Source organism: Microtus pennsylvanicus, chromosome 4, assembly GCF_037038515.1.
Source record: "Microtus pennsylvanicus isolate mMicPen1 chromosome 4, mMicPen1.hap1, whole genome shotgun sequence".
Taxonomy (NCBI): Eukaryota; Metazoa; Chordata; class Mammalia; order Rodentia; family Cricetidae; genus Microtus; species Microtus pennsylvanicus.
In genome coordinates this window covers 15,941,490-15,966,224 of record NC_134582.1, presented here as the reverse complement: position 1 = coordinate 15,966,224, position 24,735 = coordinate 15,941,490, and the positions used below count along the sequence as shown (strand labels likewise).

Here is a 24,735-nt window from a genome sequence, read left to right as displayed (position 1 = left end):
ATTTGGGAGGCAGAGGCAGGCAGATCTCTGAATTCAAGGCTAGCTGGTCTACAGAGAAAGATCCGGGACAGACAGGGCTACACAGAAAAACCCTGCCTTGGACACTAAAAATAAATCATTAATAAAAACTACTCTTTTCTGATGGGCTACATAAAGCCCACAAAGGTCTGTTTTGTCCCTAAACAAAAATAAAAGGATTGCAAACATCCAACTTATGATACTATTGAGAGAAAATTAACTGCCACGGAAACCAGCTCGTAGACTGAAAGAAAATGTACTTACTGCAAGCACAAGTTAGCACAGTGACTAACAAAAAGTCAACACTCATAGTAATATACACCAAAAATTCCAATCTTTCTTGACCTGCACAATACAACATGGACAGAATACACAGAGGTCTCAACTAGACCCTCAAGCCACCTTTTCTGCCTCTGCTATTTAGTAAATAAATATTCATGGGGGCATTTTACTGTTAAGCACTATTCTACCTGGTGGAGACAGATCAATGAATGAGATCAAGCCCCTGCCATCAATATCAAAATAAGAAAAATAAAGAATAAAGGACAAATGACAACCGCAAAAAGGTTATTTGGTCAGGGTGGGCCCTGAGCAGACACCTAGCGGCAGCAAACTTAGAGTGAGTTCAAGAGAATGGAACGAAGGTCTGGAGGAGAGCGTATCTGCAATCTGCAAAAAGAGCAGACTAAGTCTGGCTCACAGAGCAAAGGAGTGCGAGAAAATGCTCTGGTTTGCGGAGATGAGGAAATACTCTTGCCATGTCACAGAGCGGTTCCCGCTGTTAGAAACCTGTCTTTCACTATGATAGGAAATATTAAAAATGGAGAAGAGATGCAAGAGCATCTGATCTTGTGATGTTATGTGTTCTTGGTAGAATACATCAGGGAAACACAAGGCAGAAGTAGCCTTGACTTACTAGTGCTTCCCTTAATTAAATCACAGCATAGCAGCTAGTATTTACTGAGAACACAGGTGTCAGCCATACCGTCTCTCATTTAACACTTAAAACTACAAGGAGTGGGAGAGCCAGGGAATAGCTCAGGAGCCCAGAATCTGCCTAGCACTAATAAGGTACTGGGTTCATGCCACATCACCAAAAGAAAGATCAAGTTCACTCGTCTACAACTAAGGGCTTGTAAATAACATAGCCACAACAGAAATCTGCCTGATTGTGAAGTCAAGGCTCCTTCCCATAAAACTCAGACCATACCCTTTTTAAAAACCACTGTATTTGTATTGGATGTTGTCCAGGTCTTTTTATGATGTGTACCCAATTCCTTTATGGAAAACCCAAGTTTTGTTTCCTGGATAAACTCATGCCTCTCATTCTGGATGACTGTTTTCCCAGGTGACTTAGCTGTTTGATCTTACATCATCTTTCCCTTTTAAAGACAGGGTCTAGCTATGTGGCCAAGTTAGCTGGGATCTCACATGCCTTCTTATTTATTGCCCCCTTTCACCCTCTCCTTCCCTCGCTCCCCAGAAATCCCCCATCTGGCAGAGTAACAAACTATTCAAGAATCAAATGCAGAGTCATTTCACCTCATCTTAGCTTTCTGGTGTCGCATTTCAAACAAAACCCACAACACTGAAAAGACAGGCAGCTTTCTGAAAAAAAAAGTAATAACAAAACTTCACTCCATGAAAAAATTTAGATACTAAATGATTAACCTGAACATTACTTGTATTAGAAAGACTGAAATATATATATATGAGATTCATCTTGAAAGGTAAAATTGGAAATGATCTATAGATGGCATAGAAAAGCAAATCATCGCTTAACTGAAGAAAACGAAACAAAGAATTCCAATTACAGATAATTTTCTATTTCTAGAAATATTTACAGAAAAGTTAAATGGCCACCTAAATAGAAGGGAGGCTCTGTCTTTGGACCTGATGTTTTAAGGAAAACACTCAAGTAACTCTGAGATACACAAGCAGGAGAGATAATTTTGTACTTGGGAATCCCATTTGATTTTGGGTTATGCACAACCCTACTCTTGTATACACTTGGAAGCCTAGTTCCTTCCCTTGCAATGCACTTAGCAACTTTGGAACCCTCTCAACCTCTGATCTTTATCAGGCTACACACACGGCCATCTTTGAACAAGGGTAGTTTTGCCACTTCTGGAAATAATCCGATTTAGAGCATTCAAGTGTACTCCTCAGGTATCCAGGTATGTGTAGATCAGAAGGGTCAATTCAACTTCAGCTGTTTGCCAGCACATGAGCAGTAAAAAGAAAAACGGTTTCCATCAGTAACCTTTTAAGAAAGAATCCTCTGTTTACCACCATATGCCTAAGCATAACTGGGCATGCATATGATGAAAATCAGATGCATTATAAGAAGGGACATACATAGTGCAGAAATAACTACATAACCTAATCGAAACAGAGAACCACCCAAACTATGTCCCTTATTAAGCATCTCTTCCTCGACTCCATAAAAGCAGCCGTAAATGGTAACTAGGGCTCTCGAGTATTCACTCACGTGGCTTGTTACCAATCCTTGGGCACATCCTCCTTTAATCTGCACTATCACTTACCTCCAAATCAAATTATCTTGCTCCATTTGCAAAACTGCGTGAACCATATTTTCAATTACTTGAATAAGAAAACAAGAACATGGAAACACCAAAAACTCCAATTCTTGCACTGGTCCAGATTGTCATAAATTACTTTCTTTTATAAAGTTATTGGATTCTTGAGTGTTAAAAAACACTAGTGCAAACTTCTCACGGTTCTTTAATTCTTCTAAGTTAGCATGACAATTTTATTCTTGGTACTTATTCTTGGGTATTATGTTGCAAACCAAGGGAGGAAGGAGTGGAAAGCTAAGACATTTTGTTTCCTCCCAGCAATGCCCCACTAGAACCTGAGCAATAAGTATCCTAGTGAACATTTTAAAGGCCTTCTGAGCCTTTATCCTGAAGGGGCTTTTCCTAATGATTTCTGGCAACTACACTATCAGTAGAGGAAGTGTTGTATTAAGACATGGGATAGCACTCTGTTCCAGTCTCTCTCCCAGAACAGGCTGTCTTAATGACTTCCAATGCCAGGCTACAAGTTTCACTCCAACTCTAGCCAGCTCCAGCTCACTCTCCATGGTTCTCTGAATGCCCACTCACTCACATGGTGGTCGGTATGGTCAACTCAACAGGATGGAGAATCCGAGAAATGGATCTCTGAGCATGCCTGGGGGGGGATTATCTTAATTTATTCACAAAGACTCATCGCCACTTTAAGCAGAGGATGCTAGACTGAATGAAATAAGACAGCTCAGCAGCGGCGGCATACATTCATGGCTCTCAACTTCTGATCCTGGGACGCAATGTGACCAGCTGCTACAACTTCCTACTGCCTTGACTGTCGGTGATGGAATGCCATCTCAAACTCTGAGCTGAAACAAACCTTCCTTCATCAGACTATTTATTACAATCACAGAAAAGCAAACGAAGACACATCAACAACTGTTCTGCACCCTGGAGACTGGCTATTGCCTAGTGACAGAAGAGATCTAATGTCGCCAAGACAGTAACCTCCATCTGCCACCTAGTGGACTCCAGGCACTTCAGTACGGTCTTAATTGGCTTGTGCCTTGTCTTTTTCTGAGTTTGTCTCTCTTCAGCTCTAGCTTACCAAGTGAGAGTTCCTGCACATCTTTCATTTAAAACTTTAGAATTTATTAAAATATCCATATACAAATTTATTTTTATATTATATAGACCCAAACTGATAGTTGTCACCAAGCCAGGCTCAAAGCAGTGTTTTGTTCTGTTTGAGTCCCCCCATGTCCATGAACTACAAACTTCCAACTCAACAATATTAGCAGACAGGGCCTTACAAAATGTATTTAAGTCCCAAGGACTTGACTTCATGAATGGATAGACAAACATCCTTATCACAGGGCTTGCTTGACATAAGTAACTTGGTTCCTTTTGCGCTCTATCATTTGCTACATGCAGACACAGCATTCCTCTTCTCTGGAGAATGTGGCCAGGCACCATCTTGGCAGCAAAGCAGCCCTCAACAAAAAGACAGCTAGGGATGGTGGCATTTTGATGACCTTTCACCCTCCAGAACTAGAAAAGGACTTGAGGAATTACCCAGCCTTGGACACCCTATCACAGCTAGACAGAGCAACTAAGACAGCCAGATATGAAAAATAGACTTTCCCTTAGTTCTACATTTGAAAAATGGGTTGCTTATCTAGTAAAATGCAAAATATCAAAAACCTTTAAATCCCCCAAGTGTTTAGAGCTCAAGTAAGCAGAATGGCTATGTCTAGCTATAATAGTTAGAAAACTTCTGATTCTATTTAAAGATCAGTAGGAATATTAAAAGGAAATAAGGCTGAAGTGGGAATGATCTACCTCACTTTAAGATGGCTTTGCAAGGGTGGAGGTGATAACAGGATGTACAGAAGACTTTGAAGGGGGAAATCCCATGATACTTAGGGTAATGGTGGCTCCATAACATGTGATTGTCCAAACTGAGAATTTAAAACCCCAAGTGTCAACCCTGTGCTTGGCAGCACTTGTTCCACCAAATAGGTTTTGTAATATACTGTGAAGGGTGGGATAGAAATAAAATTAAATTATACTGAAAGCACAGGAAAAATAACTGTCATGAGGAAGATGGGTATTTTCATTGGGTCTGACAGCATGGGTGAGCACCGTATGTGTGCAGGGGCCATCGGAGATCAGTTAGAACATAATCGTAACTTACACCTCGGATCTCTCTTTAGAAATTGTCTACAGTGAAATGACTCTCCCAGGCCTTCCTGACATAACCCTCTTACAATCTTCATTTTAAAAGCCAGGCATACAGACCCAGTCCAGCTGGCCTTGGTGAGTTCCGGATAGCACATCCCCATTGTCTCAGTGTGTGGGTGCACCCCTCGTGGTCCTGAGTTCCTTGCTCGTGCTCTCTCTCCTTCTGCTCCTGATTTGGACCTTGGGGTTTCAGTCCGGTGCTCCAATGTGGGTCTCTGTCTCTGTCTCCTTTCATCGCCTGATGAAGGTTAATATCCAGAAGGATGCCTATATTGTTTTTCGTTGGGTTCACCTTCTTATTTAGCTTCTCTAGGATCACGAATTATAGGCTCAATGTCCACCTTACTAGACCTGGAAGGAGGTGGGAGGTCCTTGGACTCCCCACAGGGCAGGGATCCCTGACTGCTCTTCAGGCTGATGAGAGAGGGAGTTGATTGGCGGAGGGGGAGGGAAATGGGAGGCAGTGACGGGGAGGAGACAGAAATCTTTAATAGATAAATAAATAAATAAAATATATTAGTAACAAGAAATAAAAAAAAGAGCCAGGCATAACTTAATCTACAAAGTAATTGTATAGTTGGTTACATCAGCCATTTTCTAAGCAGTAGAATTTGTAACAAAATATAATGTCTGCAGCAAAGTGATCTTCTTAGTGCTAACAGCTCTTCTGGTAAAAGCTTCTCAAACTAGTCAATCAGATAAATAGGTGGGAAACTTCCTTGGCTAGGGAACACAAAAGACAGGGTCTACTCTATAGCATCTGATGTTAAATGGTGCCTTACTAGCTTTAGCCATATGCGCTTAAAAATTCTATATAACAATAAATTTATTTATTAAAGAGACAGTCGTTTGGTAAATGTTAACTTGTAGTACTTGACAATATACATACGCATTCTTTAATTTTATCACTTTAAATGCATTAGTTATGCCTCATTGATGCAGATGTTTCCTACTTATAAACATTAATACTCACTAGTAGAAACTGAAAAACACAGCTCTGTTCAGTTCCATCTAGAGACAAATTTGGACAACTCTAGAAAAGAGCTTTCCATTACAATCATTTCTGGATTTTCCACACTCATTTCTTGTTTAGTTTTACATTTGTCATAAAATTACAGCTTTTAATAGATTGGAATTAATCCAAAACTAAAAGCTAGACAATAATCACATAACAAATATTAAATTCTCAAATATACCCTAAAATGATGTGTGAACTGTTAAGTATTATCAAGATTATCTACAAAGAATCAGAAGAATTACTTAAAAAGGAAGCTTCTGTGGTATCACAATCAAAAAACATTCCATTAGCATGGAGTCACCAACTATTAGAAATCAATGTCACTTACAAATATAACATCTTAAATATTAAATTTATGAAAGTTTAAAAGTGAAAAAAACCCCATATGATACAACAATTTAAGGTATTCCTTAAACTGCTAAATATATTTAGTATACACACAAATATAATATTAGGGTAGAAGTTAAAGAGCTCCTTAACATCAAACAAAGGGCTAAATGACAAATGATGAGACTGTCAATAAGAGCTGGGTCCAGATGAATGGCAGGAAAGGAAATTGTCCACTTTTGAGTATTAAATATTTTCTGGTCAAAAGACCCAAGTTATCACTTCAGGACATACCTTAGTGTTTTTTCTAGTTCTGTATGAAATTAGGCCTATAAATATTTCCAAGTTTAGATTTTTAGAAATACACTTGATGTAGCCATAGAAAAACATATGGCTTATATTTACTTTGCTAATGTAAGTAAAAGTACATATTGAGTTGGACGATAACTGTTTACTGTGGTTAAAGCTTTATTTCCCGCTTCACATTTTTGGTGACTGTTTCCCACTGGTGTCATCGACCAGGTCTCTCAGGCGTGACAAGTGTTGTAAGGCCCTTTATTAGAAAAACAAAAAATATATTATAAACCAATAGTGAGAACTGACTAGCCAATGTAGAAAGCAAGAAAGTGATTATATATTTATTGACTTCAGAACTACTGTAAGAAATGAAGTTACAGAAAAACAAAACTTTAATAACTGTTTCTCATAAACTCTGACATCTGAACAAGTGAGAACTAAAATAATTTAATGTTCTATAAACATTTTCTTGAAATATCTGATATTCAAATTTTAGCAAATCTGCTAGGACCTAATAAAAACAGTATCACATGTATCCTATTTAATAAAACATTTTTCATATAATTTTTCCAACAACTCCACAATAATGTTTTTTCTTTTGCCATGCTATATCATGGAGGCATCATCTGGGAGACAAGGCATATAATTCATTTAATATTTATCATAACAATAGCTTTAATTTTAAAAATACCAATCATTTTTTGCTAAGAAGGAATACCAGCAACTTCTCCAGTACAGCTGAATAATGCCCACACTAACAACCTAGATTTTTTTAAAAATACACATTAAAAGACTGCATCCTCAGCAAACAGTACTAGTCAAACTCAAAAGCTGCATGTAGAAGAATGGACATCAATCTTTATCTCTTCCCCTTCACAAAACAAGTATGATTAGATAACTCATTTCATAACAAATTATCATTACAGTGTATCCACAACAGTACTGCACATCTCAAATTGCTGCTTTTAATTTAGGATGAAAAGAGAATCTGAAGCCAGGTGCACACCTTTAATCCCAGCTCTCGGGAGGCAGAGGCAGGTGGATCTCTGTGAGTTCGAGGCCAGCCTGGTCTACAAGAGCTAGTTCCAGGACAGGAACCAAAAGCTTCAGAGAAACCCTGTCTCAAAAGAAAAAAAAAAGAAAGAAAGAAAGAAAAAGAAAAAAGAATAACGCATGTGCGTTATATTTTAAATGAGTGTCTTTTTAGTCCTTAGGATTATTTAAATAGAAAGCGACACACAGATTAAAGAGAAAGCAGTGTTCCAAAAAAAATAATAAAATAACGTGAATTCTATGAATAAGGAAGAAGACACTCAGTGTTGACCTCTGGCCTACACACACACACAAATCAAATTTTAAAATAAATTTTAAAAAATGTATTGCTACAAGAAGTTTAGACATGCCCACCATACAACTGAATTCCACCCTGATTCTTGTCACATAAGTGACTAAAATGGATTTGTGTCCATCTTAGTAAAGAATACTTACTTTTGAAGAGATCTAGTAATCGGAAGCATATTTTCCTTCAATTGTAGTTTAGAGAAATCATCCTCTGATACCTATTATTAAAAAACAAGATATTGAAAATATTTGGAATAATTAGTTATACCAAACTATTTTTGGAAAGCAATTAATACTTTCATTTTTCCTTCATGCTAAAGCTACAACTACTTATTGTCCAATTCTTCTAAAATATGCTTCTAAACATATGTCCATTAAAGAACCTTACTTTTGTTTGAAATTGCATCTTCACATAAAAGGTTATGTGTCAATGATGTTTAAGAGAGTAAGTGAAGGACGGGTTACCCTGTACTTTAACGCTGTAATTAGGGTGTCAGGAGGAAAAAATGAATACTGTAATTTAAACAAACAAACTGGGATACTGAGCGGACTCACTCGTCATGCTCAGTGACGGTAATAAAGCTCCGCTGAACTTTATTGTTTCATGCAACAAGACTGACCAGGAGAACAAGCCAGGCACAGGAGAATCAAGCAGTGCGTAATCTCACTCACATATGGATCTAAAAGGACTGGGGTTAATGGTACAGACAGTTGTGAGTCATCCAACATGGGTGCCAGGAACCAGATGTGGGCCTTCTGGAAGAGCAAACCTTCTCAGTCACTGAGCAATTTTTCCAGCCACTGGATCACAGAGTAAATTAGAGGCCAGCTGAGCACTAACAAATGGGATGCTGGTAAGTATATAAATTACACTCTGGAGGGGTGAGGGCAAGATAGCTACTACATAATTATGGTGGCCACAGTCAATAATGATTAATGGGCTTGAAATTTTCATAGAGATTTTAAATGCTCTTACCATAAAAAAGTACCTATAGAAGGTGATATGCACCAATCGGCTTGATTCAGCTCTTCTATAATCCATACCTACTTAATATATATGGCATCAGAAATATCAAAATTTTGTTTGTCACAAAAAAGAACATAAAACGGAAAGTAAAGCAGTTAATTGGTTTATATTCATGTCCCACTTGCTAGTAAGTGGCAGTCAGAATTCAGGGCCGGTAGATATGGGAGAATATAATGTCTATGGTCCTGTATTTTGAAAATTCATCCCCTACAGAATAGTATGAAGCAGAAACAAATTTTTCAAAGTTTCTAGGAAATACACAAATTAAAAAAGTGTTGTACTCGGAAGTGTGAATGAACACATAGCAACAAAAATAAATCTGCTTTTCTGAAGTACGAAGGTGAAGAAGTCTAACACTGAAAACGTTTTTTAGGCTTCACAGCCCTGAAAGAAGTTTTTGTGTTTGGAAGAAGTCAGATTAATTCTGCATGATTTTAGAGATGGCATCGATGCCTTTCATGCAATAACTGTAGCAGCAGTATCTCTAAATAAGATGCTAGATTTGTAATAAAATAAGCAGAAAAAATAGCTCAGAAGCAAAAAAAAAGAGAAGACCACTTTAGAAGTCTAATAATATTAGTTGTGGGTAAAACAGTTTCTAAAAACTGCATAATTCAACAGAGTTCTCCAGAATGGACTATGTTACATGGAACTAGAGGTAGACCTAAAACAACCCAGTGAAATCTGCTTTAAATGTGAATACGAAATGCTCCTACAGCTCAAGTGTTGACCCTCAACTGGTAGCACTATTTGGGGAGGTTGTAGAAACTAAGAGCCTGGACTTAACTGAAGGAAGTTGCTCACGGGGGCCTGCCTTCAAAGGTTACACTTAGTCTCCAGTCCCTTCCTCACTTTATCCCTTAGTAGGATCATGAGATGCACAGCCATTCCCCAGCCTACTCCCTGACACCACCGCTACTGCTGCCTTGATGTTCTGTCTCATCATGGGTCCAGAATCAGTGAAGTCAAAGATTACAAACTGAAAGCTCTGAATCTACAAGTCAAAATAAATCATGTTTATGTCATGTATCCTGACACTTGATAGAAGAAATTAACTAATACTATTTTAGATAAAAACATGCATCTCAATTCATAAGTTCATGCTTACTTGTTCAATCTCTTCTTTTGGCTCCATATTTTTATTCTGATTAAAACTTTCTTGTACTGCTTGAAGGCTAAATAACATTTGTTTCAAGGCTTCAACAGGACCATGATGTTTGCCTCCAGATAGGGTAGAGCTCTAAATTTAAAGAAGATGATAAAATTAAACTATTCAAGTATAGAAGGAAAAAGGTACATTGTATAATATTACCCAGCAAAGAATTAAAGCAAAAATACAGACAATGTACTAAAACTGGAGTTTTAAAAAATCAAATCTGTTACACCTGTGGTCTTGCCTAGCACTGGACACTGCGTGTAGCAATGCCAATCTTCCAGAAGATATGTGCCTGTTGGTGTAACAGCACGTGACTGCTGCAGGGTAGTGCTGTCTGACTGGACTGGAAAACTGCTGCTTCACAGAAGGAATACTACGATGTCTCATCAGCACTCCATAGCTAGATGAGTTCACAGGTCGAAGGCAGAACTTTACTAATGTTATAATGATCAAGCTATTTCAACTGCTTTCTAAACATTTATATTTATAACCATAGATGTGAGCTGCTCTCAGTCTTGGTCAGGGCAGCTTCTTGTTGTAGTAGACAGCAGTCAATAAAGAGATGCAAAAACACTTCAAGTGAGGAGAACACAAGAGTGAATTCTCAGCCATAATTCAGTCATCTATATTAGTGGCACATGGCTAAGGAAACGCCACAGAAGAGGAAAAAGAAAGAGCTGAAGGGCAGGGAGGACTGCTGTGGTGTCCTCTGGAACTCACAAGAGCTCTGGTTACATGGACAAGAGCTACAGAAGACAAACCAGCCAACATCCCAGGTTGATGACAAATTATCTCCAAGTCCCATCCTTTTCTGAGGCATGAGTAGCGATTGAGAGCTGCTGGGAGAGGAAGAATCTTTCTTTTTTGAGGATGTGGCCATTGGCAGGTTTCTTTGCTTCTGTGGATGATGCCACACCGTATCACATATGGGCAACACTAACTAATTTAGTGTTATTTTAAAAAAAAAAAAACAGTAACAGCAAAAGAAAACAAGACACGAAGCTGAGAGAGGGGCATGTTGGAGGCACGTGGGAAAACTTAGAGGGTGAAAACGGGGACAGAGAAGAAAAAAGTCTGTGTGCGTGTGTGTGAGAGAGAAAGAGAGAGAGAGAGAGAGAGAGAGAGAGAGAGAGAGAGAGAGAGATTGGAATGTCGTTGACATACCCAGAGTCACTCCACTGGAAAAGACTGATCAAAGAAAATGTTTTTACAAATCAGTGTTACTAACTGACCCCTCTCCACACCTGGTCTCCACGGGAAAACCAACACTACTAACTACTAACTCACCCCTCTCCACACCTGGTCTCCACGGGAAAACCAACACTACTAACTACTAACTGACCCCTCTCCACACCTGGTCTCCACGGGAAAACCAACACTACTAACTACTAACTCACCCCTCTCCACACCTGGTCTCCACGGGAAAACCAACACTACTAACTACTAACTGACCCCTCTCCACACCTGGTCTCCACGGGAAAACCAACACTACTAACTACTAACTCACCCCTCTCCACACCTGGTCTCCAGGGGAAAACCAACACTACTAACTACTAACTCACCCCTCTCCACACCTGGTCTCCACGGGAAAACCAACACTACTAACTACTAACTGACCCCTCTCCACACCTGGTCTCCACGGGAAAACCAACACTACTAACTACTAACTGACCCCTCTCCACACCTGGTCTCCACGGGAAAACCAACACTACTAACTACTAACTCACCCCTCTCCACACCTGGTCTCCAGGGGAAACCAACACTACTAACTACTAACTGACCCCTCTCCACACCTGGTCTCCACGGGAAAACCAACACTACTAACTACTAACTGACCCCTCTCCACACCTGGTCTCCACGGGAAAACCAACACTACTAACTACTAACTCACCCCTCTCCACACCTGGTCTCCACGGGAAAACCAACACTACTAACTACTAACTGACCCCTCTCCACACCTGGTCTCCAGGGGAAATCACTTAGAAATAGCAGTAAGCAGGTTTGCATACTCCTTCTTATCCTTGATACTTTCAAATTAGTATCACACATTTATTTAACTTCTTAAAATCATAGCTTTTAAACAAAAATGTTTTCAGGATCCAGGCAAGGCAAAATGTTCTTTTCAAATGCCTAAAAATAATTAGTTATCAACTGAGTGAGGCCTAGATTTCAAATAACTCTTCCTCCACACACTTTCAAGTATGTTTTCACTGGTCAGGATAAGGGAAAGAGAAAGCCTTACTCACTGGCTTGTGAAAATGTACAATTTTTGCAGTAAATGGAATAATTGGTCCTCAAAAACTAAGAAAAGAACTACCATATAAGCTGGCTACTACTCTTGGTTAGGTACCCAAAGAACTACATCAACATGCCCGAGAAACCTTCTGCACTACTCATAATGGCCAGGAAATGGAGCCAAGCTTGATGTCCAGCAACAGCTGATGTATAGAGAAACTGTGGTACATAAACACAACGGAAATCTATGCAGGCATAACGAAACAGAAAATTACATTTGCTAGAAAATGAGTAAAACTGGAAATCATGTAAAATAAAACAAGATAAATTCAGAAACACTACCTTTCCTCTTACATAGACATGAGATTTAAAACAAATTTTCAATTACATATGTGAGTGTACATGTGTGTGCATGCATGTGTGTAGGTTTTCATGTAGAGATGCTGACTTTTTACCTCTTTACAACCTAATAATCAAACGTACTAACTTTCCATGTATTCAGTACTTAACTATACAGGGTGGTTGATTCTTTGAAGACAGCCTGGAAGGATATTTAATTTACTCATCTATTTGGGAATTTATACCTTACACTCACAACCCTACTTTTACCTTCTGAGTGTTGCTGGCTCATGACATTTCTCAGGAGCTTCCTAAAGTGGCTACTTCACAGAGAAAACAAGATATATTCCTTCTATCAGGAGGTGGGGGAGAAGAATAAGAAGTTAGTGCTTAAATGGTAATGAGATTCAGTTTGGGAAGACGAAAAGGTTCTGGACAAAGTTGTTGGTGAAGGCTGTAATAATATCAAGTATCTAAAGCGTCATTGAACTATATACTTAAAAGTTAATTATCATAGCCAATTTTAATTCAATTATGCTTTACTACAAAGCAGTATAAGGATTCAGTTAGGCTGAAAATCAGTACTTATCATTCAATAATCTGAGACTTACCACTGAAGTCTAATAGTGAATGTCTCTGAGGACACCATTGTTGTTCCTCTGATTCAGTAATGTTTCATACATTCATAAAACTATGTAAACATCTTCTAAGTAACAGACTGAAAACAGTCTCCCAGTGAGCTGGTTACAGAACAGTACCAGAATAAGAAAACAAAACAAACAAACAAACAAAAAAAAAACCAGACTCTGTCCCAAAAAGAACAAAGACTGGTCTACAGAAATTGTGAAAATAAGACAGGACAGCCAAGCAGTGCAAAGAAACAGAAGGAGAAGCCAACTCAGAGGAAAGAAGTAAGCCAAACCTAAGAGCTCTCTGGTAAAGAGTGGAAACAGAAGCCTTATCAGCAGGTGAGTGAGGCAGTCTAGTGAGCATGGACAAGCAGTCTCACCCACAAGATAAGATCACAGCTCTCTCACACTTCAGAAATGGCTGAAGCTTTTGTTACCTTCTGTTGTGACTTCTCCAGCAGGACACTAGCAACGGAGAGCCCTGCTACACTGCTACACTGGCATCTCGGCAGGGCATTAGTCTCACTTATTTTTCCACTGTGATAGAACACCATGACCAAGGCAATTTATGAAAGAAAACAATTGTCTGGGTTTACAGTTTCAGAGAGTTAGAACCTGAGAACTCACATCTTGATTTACAAGTCGGAAGAAGAGAGGAAACACACTGGAAATGGCAGAAGCCTCTCGAAACCTCAAAACCCAAGTCCCAAGAGTGGAAATGCCATACTTCCTCAACAAGTCCACACCTTCTATTCCTTCCCAAACAGTTCCACCAACTGAGGACCAAGTATCCAAAGATATAAAAATATAGGGGACATTAGCATTCAAACTACCACAGTACCTATTTGTTTAAATTAAGATACCCTAAAGCCTGAGAACTGGGAATCTAAATTCAATTTGGTGCTGAAATAGATGTAGGGAGAATTTTATTGACAATAAGAGGCCCTGATGCTGATAAACCACACAGATAGGTAAGTAGGTAGGTAGGTAGGTAGGTAGGTAGGTAGGTAGGTAGGTAAATAGACAGACAGACAGACAGACAGATATATAGATGATAGACAGACAGCTAAGGTAGGTATGTAGATAGATAGATAGATAGATAGACAGACAGACAGACAGACAGACAGACAGACAGACAGACAGACAGATAGATAGATAGATAGATGATAGACAGACAGATAGATAAATGCAGACATCAGTTGGTTCAGCTCAGGTAATAAATGGTACAGGGAGAAGGAGACTCACCCTTTGTAGTTTTATCAACTGAGAAAAACAATGGAGTCTGATAGTTCAGAATCTGAGGTCTGAAGCAATGAAATTCACTGTAGAGTCCATGAACTCTGAAGCTCCAGCAAACTAATATCCAGTCTTATACCACTAACAGAATGGTTATGTTTAAGAGTTTAAGGCATCAGCCTACACAAACTCAGTGTAGAAGCTGCCTTCTGTCTGTACTCCAAAAATATTTGCTAGGTTCCTGCAAGCTTCACTTTGAAGAAGAACTGGGAGTAGCTGAAAGGTGGGCAAATCTAACACATAGACGGCAGATCTAAGTACAGGCAGCAGAGGTCCAACACAAGGAAGTTACAAGATATCTCTAGTAGACAACCCACCCTTGAACCACATAGCTCGGCACCAGCACCGATCACAGGAAAGTTGCTAAGAGCCCAGAAGTTCATCTGCCTCTATCCACATACAGAGCTGAGAGTCTCCAACATCTGACCACCAGAAAGCCATTCCAAGCGCAACCTTATTTTCCCTTTTCTCCTTTCCTTTCCTTTTTCGCTGTTTCCCTTTCTCTTTGCAGATTCATTAGCTATTACTTTTACTTTGTTTCTATTTTTTACTCTCTTTAATATACTAATCTTATTTATGTATTTTTTCAGAGACAGTTTTTTGCCTTGTTTCCCCTTTATGTATTTAGTACTATTTTGACTTTATCTTTTTTTTTAAGAAAAGCGTTTAATATTTTTATTGTTGTTATTCTACCATTACATTTGTCTAATTTTAGTTATGAAATTCTTCATTACTGGAAATTTGTTTTCATTAATTTCTTGGTCCTTTCTCTCTCCTTCCAAAACACTCTTCCCTACTCCTCTACTTACTTTTCCTGTCCTTTATTTCGCCTTGCTTCTCCCCTTTCCCCTCCCTCATTTGCTGCCTCCACACCTACTCTAGGTAATAGCACACCCTATGTAGGCTGGTTATCAGTGACATAATAATGGGCGTTAGTCAACTTAACCTGTAGTTCTCTATCGTTGATGGGTTACTATTGTTGGTGCTATAGTGGTGTCTCCTCACTACTTAGAGCTACTGCTAAGGGATGGGGAACTTCCTGGAAACTGAAGCATTTCCTCCAGGAAGGCTAAGGAAACTCATGAGACCCAGAATTAGAAGGAGAAAAAAAGGTCACAGTTGTGGAAAAACAGATACCAATCGAAGAGACCAGAGTGTGGCTAGAAGGACACCGTCTAGACCTGCCCTAACCTTACCCATTCCCCGAACACTTGTTTCCACCAGCCATCCTTTACTAAGTAATGCCATCACCCTAGCAGTTGGTGTAAACTATCTGAATTCCTTCAAGACACATCTCAAATCTAGCAATTGCTGGCTCACTCTAACAACTCACTACCATACTGCAGATTGCTATGATCTCCGCGTGAGCGCTCTACTCCTTCTCTAGAATCTCACTGCATTTTCTACTTCATAAATCTCCTGGCCATGTAGCCACTTCTTAATCATTATTTCGTTTGTTGGAGCTACACTGACTCATACTGATAATCCTTGAGCATGTTGGTCAAACTTATACTTGTAAGTCAAATTCTGTATCATTTCTTAAATGCATACGTGTAAATTTGTATTTGTAAATCATATAAAGTGACTTTGAAAATAACGCAATAATTTAAATTATTATGGTAGGCATACTATCGGAGAACTGGTTTACAAAGAAAGATCATTTCCTCTAGAACGGTCTCCTTTATGTTTTGGGGTGGAAAGGGGAGACAATGTAATGACAATTCAAACTGCATGTAAAATTTGACTCTAGTTTCTTGTACTTTAGAATATTAAAAATCATGAAAGTGGTCATGGTTTGTGGGTATGTTGGGGAGAAATGAATTTGGGAACTTTTTGTTATTGTTTTAAAATACTAAAAAACAGAAATGAGGATGCACAGAAATGAGGAGGATGCACAGAAATGAGTATGCACAAATTAACCAAAGACTTTCTTCCACGATAAGCATTAACTTTACTCACCTGCTTCCCATCTCTTAAGTCGTCCTCAAGAATCTCACTAATGCACTGTGTCCTGGAACTTTGCTGAGGACTGTCATCAGCTTTCACAGGGACAGGAGACTTGCTAAATAGGATTTAAAGGATACAAGCAGTAGCTAAGTTCCCCAGGTTTAAAAAGCAGGCCTTCTATCATTTAAATTTTTCACTTAAAAACAAGAGAGGTTGCAGAAACAGCCCAGCACCTAACAGCACTTGCTATGGCTGCAGAGGACCCCATTTTCCCAGCACCCACATCTTGTGGCTCACAACCACTTGGCACTCCAGCTCCAGGAGATTTAACACCCTCTTCCAGCTTCTACAACACTATAATCGCATACATGAACACACACACTTAACAATTTGTTCAAACTGTTGTGACCAAAAAAATAAATGTCATGGATATGATTCATATTATAGTTATGCAATAATTCCTCCATCTTGTCCTTAAACCAGTACCAGAACTCAGCCCTCCTGTATCCCCTTGCTTCGCTTTCCAGCATTACAGACAATACACATATACAGTAAACCACTATTCCTCAACTGACTCTCCCGGCTACGGAACAGCTTCCCATGGACTCTCCAGGCTACAAACAGCTTCAGAAACTCGTCTGTTTGACAAGTACCTTTTGCCAAGTAAATATTGAGGGAGAGTCTGGGTTCAATCCCCATGCCATCCATCCATACAAAAAGTTATTTATCTAATGATAACCAGAAAACTCAAAGATGTGCAGTCTCTACGTCAGTGGCAGTTTTATGTCCTCCTACTTCCAGACAAGACAAACCCACCCTCCAGAACTGCTAACCACACAGGGAAAACTGAGAAAAAGCTTAATTTTAAAATCTAAATCCCAAACTGAAAATTCCAATCCCAGTCCCACCTCCTATGACTTTCGGTAATTTGCCTGTTTAATCCTGAGTACCTGGATTTATTGTCCTTATTCCACAGAGGTACTGTAAAAGAACTAATTCTCCATGTGCCTCAGATATTTAGTAGCCACTTCTTCATGTTCTGAGTAGTAAAGGAGTACTCATGGCAAAAGTAAGAATGTTCCCAATTTTAAATTCTGAAATTATCCCACTTTTTATATATCATTATAAAGTTAAATTTCTAACTTAAAAATACAATATCCAGTAATCTTCTTATAAAATTTGAACATTGCATGCTAATCATTTTCTTAGTAAGAAGCACTTTTTGTTGACATACCTCACTTACACTTTGCTATACGCTTTTTCTCAGTCTAAGTGGTCTTCGCTCGCCACTCAACAGTATAGTGTTATATATCCTTTGAAGATACAGACCACAGAGTGGCCCACTACACATCCTATTTCTATATTTAAAATTTTTACAACAAATTGTTTAAAGTATAGTTAGCTGATTTTGACTATACTCTACCTTTTATTTTGTGTTGGGGAGGCTGTGGGTGTGTGTACATGGGTGTGTATGGTGTGCATGTGTGGACATATCTGAGCCAAGATCAATCTCTATGCCTTCTGCTATTACTATCTTATTTTTAACCACGGTTTTCCAGTTCAGCCAGAGATCGTCTTGTCTGCCCCAGGCCCTGGGATTCCAAGTGCACACCAGCACACCCAGCTTCTTACACAGGTGCTGAAGAGCCACACAGAGGTCCTGCGCAAGCACTTTACCAACTGATCATCTCTCCGCCATCTATTTTCTGCTCTTAGAACACTAACTGTATTGCTTCCCATTCCATTCTCTTTCATCCTGGAATACTTTACCAGTCTTCAACTGAGATCTATTTATTCTTCCCAGCAATATATCTTTTCTTTTTCTATAAGTATACTTGTAGGCTAACTCTCCAAATATGACATGCTAGGTGCAAGTTATTGGGTCAAATCATTGATATTACTTGTACAAAATACAAGTTTTAGAATCTAAATGCAAAACATATATAGTAAATGCATTCGAAAATTCTGCTATTAGCTCTAGTATTTATTATATCTATTCTTTACTAATACAAAGACTGACTAGGAAATAAAAAAAATGAAGTTAACATTACATAAGCTAGTCATCAATTCCCTTTTTAAAAGATATTGCTGAAATTACTTGAGAAATAAAACTAGAAGGAGAAAGTAGTTTTATGAGCAACACCCTTGGTCAGAAACTAGCCTCAGTACTTCCATTTTCAAATCAACTGAATCTCTCCACAACCCTACATAACTATCATTTCTCCATCTTCAAAATTTAAAGAGCTTACACTGGTATCAAAGAAGAAAAGTAAGAGATGAGAAGGATGAGAGTCAGCATTGGCATCCCAAAGTGATGGGAAACAATAGAGGAGAACCCACTTGGCGGGCTGACAGGGGAGGTCTGAGACTTGAAGGCCAGTTTAGGCTACAGAGCATGACACTGTCTCCAAAAAGGAAAAAGGATCCAGGGATTCTGCAAGACAATCAACTATTAGAGCCTAAAAATCAGAACAGATACAGCTTAGCAAAACTGTGTTTCTTTGAGTTCAGATGGAGTAAATACACTAAGGAATAAACGTCCTTACAGAAGGAAGCGCTGATCAACACCATGCTCATCTTAGGTGTGCAGGCACTTTTCGAGTTATTCCAAAAAAGAGTATCATAGGAAAGCAGAGACTACAAATGAAAAGAACCCTATGAACTACAACAGACCATCTCTAAAAATGTACTGTCATCTCAGAAAAGCAATGACTTAAAAGAGAAAATCAAAATGTAAACAAGAAATGAGTAACAGGTGTCAGGAAGACGTAAAAGTGATAAGAATTCAATAACGCTACTCCAAATGCAAAATAAATTTTGTCAAGTTCCATTATATGTAGGCACACAGTTATGAACACATATATATGTTATATATATATATTAGTTACATGTTTTATATATATACAATCGACACCAAAATGAAATGAACATATATAGCATGTATTTTACGTAAGTATACAAAACATTACACCATCTTATGCTAACAAATGACAACTACAACTTAAGCAATACAAAAGTTAGATCATTCCACCGTTAATTAGTAAGTTATATGGAAAGCAAATCTGATGTTGCCATAGCACTTTTCCATTTGGTACACTAACAACGTCACTTACTTACAAAGTAACAGGGACATTTTCCCATGATCGTTCTGCTTCAAGTTTATCTAAGGAGCAAGGGCTGTCATCCTTCGCCACAGGCTTTGGTAAGTCGTCAGGAGGCTGCCTGAGAGTCTTCTTAGCCTTCAGGATAAGCAATTCGATTTTGTCACCTAATTTTAAAAACACTCTTTAAGAAAAAAAAAATTGAAGTCTCAAAAAATACTGAACAGGAAGTAGAATATTTGGAATGTGTACTACGACAGCAAATTAGGACAAAGTGGGATACTTTAAACAAAGAAAACAGAGGCCATCTATAGCTCTAAAGTGCTAATCATTCACATCATAAAAATATGCTATTACAACATAAAGCTTCTACAGAATACATTAAATTTTAACATGTCATTTGTTTTAAAATAAAAGACTAAAAACAAAATATTACCACAGAACGGCTTTGGGGATTGTCCTGGGAGAAGTGGATTCTCACACTGACACTGGCTATTTTCGGGATCATATTTATATTCATTAACTAATCCTTTATTCTCACTGAAGGAATTTGTAAAGTTTGGAGGTTGAAAAGAATATTCAAAGCCATCTACTTTATCTGTAGGCGGAGGAGTTCTTTGTGTCTGGTGACTATGCCTGGGGGAATATGCATCTTCATTAAGTAACTTAGAAACCCTCTGACTATTTCCATCAGGTAGCAAGTCTTGACTGTGGAGCCAAATTGGATACTTAAAATCAGGAATACTAGTTACCCCTGAGACATTAAGATCAGATTTCTGGCTCGTGAGCCATCTTGGATAGTTCTTTTCAGGACCGTACTTTGAACTGTCCTTGAAAGACGATTCCTTAGGAAAGGAAACAGGTGACTCCAAAACACATTTATTATTTCTAGTCATAGGTTTGGGGGTTCTGGGCCTACCACATTTCTTTCCATTTACATCTGTATATATATCAGGAGTAAGTACATTATCCTTGCTCTTGGGAGTAGAGGCTACATAAAAACTTGGCTTCTTTTTAACATCCGACGAATCCAGTCTACCAATGTATTTCTTGTTTCTCTTGCTTGGTCGATGACCAGGGGCAACACAAGTGAAGGAAAAAGAGCCGTCCGCTGGCAGTCTTAACAAATCATCAGTTGTTAGGCTGATGGTGTCCATATCAGCAATTGTCTCCCTTCTATAGGCCAAGGAGTTTAAGTGCTGTTTGTGATCAAGGTTTTCAAAAGCTGAAAAATAAAGGATAATTCTACTTATTTTCTCTTTTTAAAATATTTATTTATTTGTTATGTATACAATATTCTGTCTGTGTGTCTGCCTGCAAGCCAGAGAGGGCATAAGATCTCATTACAAATGGCTGTGAGCCACCAGGTGGTTGTTGGGTATTGAACTCAGGACCTCTGGAAGAGCAGGCAATGCTCTTAACGGCTAAGCCATCTCTCTAGCCCTACTTATTTTCTTTATCATATGCAACACTTAACAGGAAATGAGAATTAAAAAATTAGGAATCTTTTTGGTGTTTTCCCTTTATTACTAGTTTTGAATAGAAATATTAAACATAAATATATAACCTGGTAATTATAAAATGTGCTTTTTCAGACCTCTTCAGTATTTAATTCCTATGTGTATCACCAATCAGCTGAATTTGTGTGTGTTCTCTAACTTACTGTTTCTTCAACTTTCTCAATGAGGACATTCCTTTTAATTAACACAATCACTAAGGCTGATTACCGAAAACTGGCTACCACATAGTCACATTGCAATGGCATGGCCACACAGAGAATGCCGTTCTAGGTCTCTTCTGGAATACATCACCCACATCCTTCCCACTCTGTGCTTTTCTGGAAGTGTTCAGTATAGTGCTTATCAACATCTCATTTTCCCAACTTGTCTTCATGAAAACTTTATTGAGTATACTGTGACTATTGATCCACAGAATATAGACAATAAAAAATAATATTCCTATCTGACCAGCTAAAACTGAGCAAATATAAACTCAGAATGATTGGGATTACTTAGGCATTAGCTTGTTAAGACAATAGCAATATTCTTTCCATCATGCCACAGAAAAGTGGCTTAAGAGTTTAGGATCAGCCACTTACTATTGGTAATTATATTTACTATTGTCCTCTCCAAGGTCAAAAGATCTTAGGGAAAAACTCCTGGAATCATGACAAGTATACAATGTGTTTCAGAAAGTATAGAGACTTAGGCAAAATAAAAGTTATTTTTATTCCAAAATAACAAAAAGAAATCCAACTTTATAAGACACATTACTCAAATATGCTAATCACCGGATATAAACGAATGCAAGAAAGCCTAAGAATACAGCATACCGTTGGTCGGTTTATGCACATAGCTGGAAAACCGCAGCATGTTACGAGACGCTCCACCAGTCTTTACTCCACCAGGGTTCGCTCCAGGATATTCTCTGCGTAGATCAAAATCATCAATGTAGGCCTGTAAGGCCTCAGAAGCCGAACTGTACAATTTGTCCTTATACTGAAAAGAGCCACCAGAGTTGGAGGAACTACCGCCACTCAGGCTGCAGCTGGCCAGGAGAGAGGAAACTGAAGACTCCTGAGAACAACGTCTGTGTTTTGGGGTTGATTTTGCCATGGTTCTCTCAAAAGAAGTTCTTTGTTTCCATTAAATACTGCAATACAAAAACAAACTCCTACAGTGCCAAGATTATAAGCCATAAAAACTATTAAATAAGTAAACATTAATTTTTTTCATTAATAAAATTAGTTGTCAACAATAAATGTTCTTATTTAAGCTCTGAATGTTTCCCATTACCTTTACTATTAGCCATTTCATGAATGATTTAGAAAAAAACTGAATACCTACTATGGGCTTGGAAATATATATACAAAAACTATTTCAGCATAAACTCAGAATACCAAGGAAAAGATACTCACTTTTTAAAAGTCCTAAAAGCTGCTAATGCACAATCCTTTTTTCATTTGGTGATACGTTCTATGACATCACAATTCCTATCATTAGCCAAGAGACAGTATTTTGTTAAGACTTATAAGCCTACTGCCTCCATTACAGGCAGAAGGTAGTCAATTTTCAAGCCATCGGATAAAGCATTAGAAACAAGGAACAGGAAAGACAAGCAACAATATAAAACTTTAGCCAACTCTCTCCCCCAAAAAGTAGCTATAGAGAACAAAATACTTAAATTAACAAATTTAATTGACAAATCTTAATTCAGAATGAGCTAGCTATAAGCCTTTTTAAAAATAAGAATCGCCTTTTGACCTTTATATTCCTAGTACTTTGAATACTTTTAAATCTTATTTTGTGTACAGGTTTTCTGCCTACGTGTATGTCTGTGCACATGTTTGCCTGTTGCTCAGGAAAGCCAGAAAGGGCTGCAGATCCTCTGGAACTACAGTCACAGATATCTATGAGTCAGCATGTGGGTGCCAGGAATTGAACCTAGGTCGTGGGGAAGAGTAGCCAGTGCTCTTAACCAGTGCGTTTCTCCAGCTCCTGTATTTTCAATTCTTAAGTAGATTCAATTCCCCTTTCTTAAGCAAGTTTAACTGATTTTGAAATTCACTTAATGTATTCAGCTTTGTTTTTCCAGTAAAACTGAGAGAACTCTTTAAACAAGAACAGACCAGACAGGTATTAACTCAGAGTACAATAGTCACTGAGAGCTGAAGTGTTCTCTATACTAAGAATTTACACACAGGACACGTGCTATGATGCTGTAAGGTCAATAATTTAATTCTGGCGATATTTTTGGAAATATTTTGTTTAGTGTAATACTATCAATGACAAATTTGACTTTAAAATATAACAACTTTTTTTTCTTTTTTCTTTATTTATTTTTGTTTGTTTGTTTGTTTGTTTTTTTGAGACAGGGTTTCTCTGTAGCTTTGGAGCTTGTCCTGGAACTCGCTCTTGTAGACCAGGTTGGCCTCGAACTCACAGAGATCTGCAACTTTTCTAATTAAATAAAAACCAGAGGGCTGCAGTAGCTCCTGCCTGTATTCCTAGCACTCAGGGGTTGCGGGAGGAGGTATTATGGGTTAGCAACAATCTTCTTGGTTGCTCAGCAGCCTGCTGTAGGTTTTTCTTTAAAGCAGTACTAGGCAAGGTCGATTTTATGCTTTCTTTATCTTCTTACGAATCTTTAAATTAGCTCGACTAAATCCGCTTAGGTACCGTTTGTCTTTTCAGAATACAAATCAGGCTGCCAATTCTACACAAAACCTTAAAAAACAAGCAAACTCTTCACAGGGAAAAGCTGTTGGATTTATTTCTCCCTGAGTGGCCAAGGGTTAACTTCATTTACATGACACAAAAGGAAACCCGCAATTCTTATGGAAAGTTTTCAAGTCTGTGAAAAAAGTAGAATAGTTTAAGAAATCCCTGAGCTTCCAACAATTATCAACATACTGTTTATGATACTGTCCCTCCCATTTTAACCACGGGACTGTTTCGAAGCATGCATATTTTAAGTAAACCCCATCTTACCATTCCCCTTCGCGAGCGCTTCGGTTTGAAATCTCCAAAACGAAACCCATCGTGTCGAACGAGACCAACTCAGGGCAAGAAATGTCAACTCCCTTGATTCAAAACACAGACGACTGTGCCAAAGGGTGCAAGGGAGACGATCGCTCTGGGAGTTAAGAACAACGCCCGGAAGACCGGTGCGGCCGAGGCTTCTGAAGCCGGGACGCCGAGGCCGGCTCAGTCTGCAGAGGGAGCGTCCATGGATCGGGCCACGGCCCATCGGGGTTGGCGGGGAGGCAGCAGCGACCCTGTGGATGGCGGTGACACATCCGTGAGCACATTCGCCCTGCAGCCGCCGAAACCTCGGGCCCCCGCCCCGAACCCGCGGACCCCGCACCCCGGGACGCCCCTTCCTGGGGCGGCTCCTCCGCTTCCCTCCGTCCCTCCGAGGAAGGATGCGTCAGCTCACCAGGATGCTCTTTAAAGCGACTTCCAGACCCTCGGTCGAAAGCCCAGGCCTTCTGCAAACCGGACGCCGCCGCGACAAAGCATCCCTGAGCAGGACACCGCCCTCCTCGGGACCGCTATCCCCCTCGGCGGCCACAGGCCGGCTCGACGCCCGCGCTCGCATTCAAACCGACCCAACATGGCGCCGACCCGCCCGCCGGGCGCATGCGTCGCACTGGGCTCGCGGAGGTTGCGGGGGGGGGGGGGGGGCTTGAGAGCCCCGCGGAGAGTTCAGAGGTCAAAGGGCGTTGAG

General features: G+C 39.2%; 1 protein-coding gene across 7 annotated transcripts; it reads right to left on the bottom strand.

Annotated features, from left to right (window-relative positions):
* Positions 1-3,679: 3,679 nt before the first annotated feature.
* Positions 3,680-24,659, bottom strand: C4H18orf54 (chromosome 4 C18orf54 homolog). 7 transcript variants are annotated; one of them, XM_075968350.1, is made up of 10 exons: positions 24,445-24,631; positions 23,997-24,283; positions 21,839-22,158; positions 20,502-20,731; positions 20,259-20,260; positions 19,523-19,690; positions 16,418-16,520; positions 9,912-10,043; positions 7,924-7,994; positions 3,680-6,691 (listed from the first exon to the last, which is right to left on the bottom strand). In XM_075968350.1, exons 3-10 carry the CDS (start codon positions 22,119-22,121, stop codon positions 6,619-6,621), a joined length of 1,062 nt encoding a protein of 353 aa, XP_075824465.1. In that variant the 5' UTR covers positions 22,122-22,158; positions 23,997-24,283; positions 24,445-24,631; the 3' UTR covers positions 3,680-6,618. The 7 variants fall into 7 exon arrangements, with proteins under 7 accessions (XP_075824465.1, XP_075824459.1, XP_075824462.1 ...); XM_075968344.1 differs by having other exon boundaries at positions 19,523-19,673; positions 19,943-20,731; positions 24,445-24,659; XM_075968347.1 differs by lacking the exon at positions 20,259-20,260 and having other exon boundaries at positions 19,523-19,673; positions 20,426-20,731.
* Between the last annotated feature and the right edge of the window lie 76 nt (positions 24,660-24,735).

What these genes read in the sequence shown, in the direction of transcription:
- C4H18orf54 (XM_075968344.1), bottom strand. Translation starts at nt 22,121, where the DNA reads ATGGCAAAATCAACCCCAAAACACAGACGTTGTTCTCAGGAGTCTTCA. An exon ending in ATCCCCAAAGCCGTTCTGTG is followed by an intron (nt 19,674 to 19,942) that starts GTAATATTTTGT and finishes TTTTAAAATTAG; the next exon opens with GTGACAAAATCGAATTGCTT. An exon ending in CAAAAGAAGAGATTGAACAA is followed by an intron (nt 7,995 to 9,911) that starts GTAAGCATGAAC and finishes TTTTAATAATAG; the next exon opens with GTATCAGAGGATGATTTCTC.